Source organism: Sinocyclocheilus rhinocerous, unplaced genomic scaffold, assembly GCF_001515625.1.
Source record: "Sinocyclocheilus rhinocerous isolate Xijiao unplaced genomic scaffold, SAMN03320098_v1.1 scaffold551, whole genome shotgun sequence".
NCBI classification, from domain to species: Eukaryota; Metazoa; Chordata; class Actinopteri; order Cypriniformes; family Cyprinidae; genus Sinocyclocheilus; species Sinocyclocheilus rhinocerous.
The window spans coordinates 1750158-1755607 of record NW_015624564.1 but is presented as its reverse complement, the minus strand read 5'-3'; the positions used below and the strand labels follow the sequence as shown (position 1 = coordinate 1755607).

General features: G+C 38.3%; 1 protein-coding gene across 3 annotated transcripts in view; it reads left to right on the top strand.

Annotated features, from left to right (window-relative positions):
- LOC107743718 (ELKS/Rab6-interacting/CAST family member 1-like) overlaps positions 1–5450 on the top strand; it is a 187293-nt gene that overhangs the window by 54156 nt on the left and 127687 nt on the right. For all 3 annotated transcript variants that reach the window (XM_016557114.1, XM_016557127.1, XM_016557119.1), the window contains one exon: positions 1813–2006. In XM_016557114.1, coding sequence (XP_016412600.1) covers positions 1813–2006 — 194 coding nt within the window. The remainder of the gene's footprint in view (positions 1–1812; positions 2007–5450) is intronic.

Genomic DNA, 5450 nt, shown 5'->3' with positions numbered 1-5450 from the left:
TATATATATATATATATATATATATATATATATATATATATCTCTGCTTTAATTGTTAGATATAGGATGGATGCACCTACCAATAAAAACTGCAACAAAGTCACTATTTTGACATTTAATGTACTAAAAGTAAATAATCTATTGTCACATTTTTACACACTTTTTTGATGTTGTGTGCATTTGTCAAACTTTACCATTCCAAGTTATTTTAAGGAGAAAATTTTATATATTTTTTTTCTTTAATTTGTGGAAAATCTAGGTCTGTCAAACCAGCATTACCAGTAATATTTTATTTTATTTTATTTTCATATTTAATCAATAGAAAATAACAGTTACAGGATTACATTTTTTTTCCCTTCTTGTTATTAAACATTTTTAATAACAAAATTTTAGTAACCGGGTTGGAAAAAATTGTAAACCTCCATTTACAGAAAATGAATAGAAAATAAACAGCTCAAATTATATTTAATTTTTTGTTGTATATTTTTGTTACCATTTTCTGACAGTTAAGCACCTCCTTTCACTGACTAATTGTTGAAAAAGAAAATAAATAATTACATCATTTACATCATTTTAACGTTGTAGACCCTATTCATGGAAAGTGCCTTGTACTGACAGATTTGTTTTTGCTCCGCCCTCTTTCTGACACATTCTTGATGCTAATTGCACATTAAATGAGTGTATCGTGTGTTTTCGTATACAAACTTTCATTTCTTTGCCAGATGTAGCCTTTTACATGCACTCGTATGCACCAGCTGGTCCATCCACAGATGACAAACTCTTGGCGGTCAGAGTGGAAACCTACTCAACCTCAGGCCGAGACTTTAATAAAGCTAATTAGCGGAGCCTAAACGTCACCTTCAAATATTATCCTCAATAAACCAGAACAGTCCTCTTTCACACAGTCCCAGTCTGAAGAGACCTTGGATGCCAGACTCTTTGCTGTATTTTTTATACCAGCACTGCAGCAGGTTTCTAATGAGGAAAAAGGTTTTTTAATCACTTTTCATGCCTGGTTAGTTTTGTAACCATATTTTGGATACATTCAAGCTCTCTTTGAATGTCCTCTGCATTCAGACGTGGTTTGTACACATTTATGTGCTTGTAGTCATGGTGTAAATGACTGTGTGCCTGTGTCCTCACCTCGTAAAGCCTGCACTGTGTTTGTGTTTTCACAGCAGTATTTTTGCAGCAGGAAGACACCTGTGTCCTTTTAGAGGACTTTTATGAAAGAAACATTAAAGCTGACTCCTTTAATTGTCCAGGGGAATTAACTGATTTACTTTTCATTTGAGGAGGCCCTTGACCCGGCACTTTAGACGGCTGTAATGTCACTAATTATTTTGATGACTTCAGCATGATTGTGTTTCCATGTGTCCCTGTAATGAGAGCGTATCCTGTTGTGATGTCATGGGGGAGTTTATGCAGAGCCTGCAGGCGTGAGTCGAGTGTCTGAGATCTCGAAACAGCCCACAGACACACACATACATACCCATGACAGTGGTCTGACCGCTGACAGTTTGTCTATGGAGGGCTGAAGAACATTTTATTTGTATTTATTTTTTTCATTTTTTTTTTCATTTCATTTCATTTTTTATTTTATTTATTTATTTTAAATTATTATTATTATTTTTTTTCATTATTTAATTAAAAAAAAATTATCATCTTTATTATTATCATCTCAATTGATGAATTCATTTTAATTTATGAATGTATTATTATTTTAATTTATAATTATATTATTTTACATTTTGAAAAATCCAGACTTTGTTGTGGTTGTGCCCCCTGAGACTCTATGTTTGACCCCTACAGGCTCAGTCTGTTGCGGTTGAGGCTCAGGCAAATGCAGGACTGTCGGAGCGCATTGCCACACTCGAGCAGGAGGTGGCGCGTTACAAGGAGGATGCTGGGAAGGCACAGGCCGAGGTGGACCGGCTCCTGGAAATCCTCCGAGAGATGGAGAATGAGAAGAACGACAAGGATCGCAAGATCAGCGAGCTGGAGAGGTACACAAACACACACGTTTATTCTTAATGAAGACATACTGTAGACTTCTTTTATGTAGTTACTATTGACAAATCTAAACCCTTTAAACATAATTTATTTAATTTGTGAATGCGTTTTCCTACTGAAGATGTCTGCAAAGAAAGGTTCTGTCCGAATTAGGTCACTTTCGGGGATAAAACCCCCAAGTGACTGGATACTTGCAACCTCTTACTCTGTTTGTGTCTATTTTACCTTGTTTGTTGCTACGCATGTGATCTTCAGTTCCATGTTCAGTTTATCTTTTATTTAGCCCAATATTTTTACATTTTTCATTTATGCAACTTCCACAATTTATTTTCCGTTCTCCATCTGCCATGAAGCTTTTTTATTACCGTGTTTCCACTGCAGGATTCACGATTGCCTGCTGAAATAAAGGCAACAATACCAGCCTTTCTACAGTGCCAGTAAAAATTTCTCTTGTACGGAGTATTGCAACAACCCTAGTGTACATGTACCTATTTCTATATCGCTACTAACAGATCAGCCACCACTTCAGTCCAAAATAGTGCACTTGTTTCTTTGGTTTGTATCTGAGTCCACAAGACCGTGGAGTGTCCCATTTGTCATTGTATAGTTCAATTGGGTGCACATAAGTGGCCAGTATGTCTCCTCAACAGTTTTAGTTTTGGAGAACCGCTTAGGGCTAAAAGAACTGTTTGGGGTAAGAACGAAGATGATGGTGCCTTCTGTTTGTGTTCTTTGATGGCTGCCGTTCTCACCCACTCAGTCATCTCTTATCCTCCATTTATTTTGGTGTTAGACCAGAAATGAGTTGTGTAACTTTGGAGGGCAACTTCAGCGCTTATCCCAAAGCGTTATGGGATGCTGGCATTGTCATTGAGCATGTCTGGTTGATTCATTGCAAGCATAGATTTAGTTGTAATCTCCAACACATTGCTCTAATCCCAAAGTATGTTCTGTGTCCATAGACGTGGAGAATTGAGTTTCAAAGAGCACCACCTTTATAGATTGCGCACCTTCAACTGCGTGTCTGCTCCTCCCAGAGCATTTTTCTGGATATTTTGCACTTTATGTCCATGGTGTAAACGCCTATGTTTTCGGCCTGTTTAATTGGACTAATTATTGGAAGGCAAATATAGACCTTCTCCCATCTTGGCTTTCATAAATAAATAAAGGAGATGAATAATTGAAATAGGGCTTGAGTGTAAACAGATGAGAATGTGAGGGAGAGTCTGGCCTGGTGGTGAAGAGTCGTAGAGGTCACGGATGTTGATGTTGTGCATTGACAGTCGTGTACTACTCCTTTTCACCCTTCGTCAGGCCCTTCAAAGCTGCGGTTGGAGCCCTGACAGGGACATTTATTTGCTCGAAGGCCGTTGATTTCTGTTGATTCATAAATATTCATCTGACTTGCATTGAATGTCTCACACTTTCTTAACAGAGCTGTGTTAGGAGAGGATTAGGCTAAAACAAACTCCATATGCTTGGCTCGATGCATCATTCATGTCAACCGAGAGAAGATTTCTGAAATAAACACCAGCCACAATCGTTAACCGTGGCGCTCCGAGCTAATTACCGCTCCGAGTCGAGTTATGTTCTCGAAACACACCAGGGAGTTCGGTTCTCAAAAACCTCCAATTGTTCTCTCTGTGTTGTAGTTTTCCAGCACTCTGGAGTTTGATTCTTGATGTGGTTGTGTGACGGAGAGTTATTCAGACAGATCCTCTTCTGTTAGCGCCTGCGTCTTTAATCAAGACGTGAGTGGCAGGTAGAAGCGATACGTTGTGTTCAGAGTGAGTCAGGATTACCTTTCTCACTCGGAGATGGAGAAGCCAAAGCTCCTCTTGTTGCAGATCAGTGGTGCGGAGGCAGGCCTTGTTCGAAAATGCCTTCAAAGTCACAGAAAAATGGCAGACGTTGAATTGAGGCATTGGGGTATTTATTTCATGCATTCAGCAGTGGTAAATTTGCAGGTAATTATTGAGGATTGTAAGGCTCACTGTTTGAGAGGGAGCTAAAAGGGTGAGCTAGAATAGATTTGTGGCAAAGAAATAGAGGTAAAACAAATAAAAAAAGCACAACAGAAGCACTATTTGTACGGATAGTGAAGCTGAGTCTCTATATAAATTTCCTTTGAGTTTTGGGTAAGAAACAGTCCATGCTAGTATGAAAATGTAAAATTTACTATAAATGTAACATTAATTCAGCACATTTTTATTATTTTAATGTCGAAACATAAGCAGTACAGTACAGAACAGAATGTCTAGAGTGTCACCCAACATAGTATCTTTCTTAATAAAATAAATATTACTACTACTACTACTACTACTAATAATAATAATAATCTCAAAAAACGCATTTAAATACAGTGGGACGCAAGTTAAGGATCTGTACGTCTCCTCAGTAGTGCAGTGTTGCCATAGCAACCCAACCCTCACTGCAGAGGGGACGTGAGCCCTGAAATGGAATTCGCCTTCACACAAACACACAGTACGAGAAGACGTGATCTGCCACACCAGCTAACTTATCTGTAGTTTTGTAGAAATGTAACCAACCATTTTTGAACTCAGGAAACATGAGTGTGCGGTTATGTGTGCATCGACTTAATATACATCTGCTAATATTCAACTCTTACTCTCTGTCAACTTCCTGTTGAGACCTCTCCCTTTCCACTCCTTCCATTATACAATTAGTGGGCAATGTTTAGAAAGAAGGCTTTATCGATCTGGACAATCAGTTGTCTGCCTCATTGTGTACACTCTGTCTCCTTCAATCCCACTACTTGAAACACCAGCACTCAAGGACACAAATTAGGACACAAATGAAAATTAGGAGATATTCAAAATCGATTTTAGGGTGAATTAACAAAGAACAAATTAATCCCTAATAGCTGAATTCATTTGCTGTCTGTTTTTATACAACAGTTCGTTCTGGTTCTCAAATCTGATTGGTTGAGAACCGTGAGATATTGTACTGGTATCGCTACAGGAACGCCCTTTCACAATTTTGTATCACTCCGCTTGTTCTAGCCGGGTCTATGTTTTTTTTTTTATTATTCACTGAGCTAATTGTTGAGTACGTTAGTTAATATAAGAAGAAACGTCTAGCTTTACGGTCTCTCTCTCTCTCATTTGGATGCATGTCTTGCCGCATTGTTTCTCTCTTATAACCTCATTATTTCTCACTAATAACCTAACTGAAGCAGCACATGCCCTTGATACGAATTCTAAAAGTGACGTATGTTTAACTGTCAACTTGAGCTTTGAAGGAAGTAGTTCCGCACAAAAGAGGGTTTTATTAGGCACTCCTTTGTTTCTTGTTTAATTACACATATGTTCCGTCAAACTGTTGTATTAACGCAATATCACTCGAGTACGAGAGTGATACCGGCCCTATATCAGCGGCTGTGATTGCCTCCGGCACTGCATATATATACATACGTG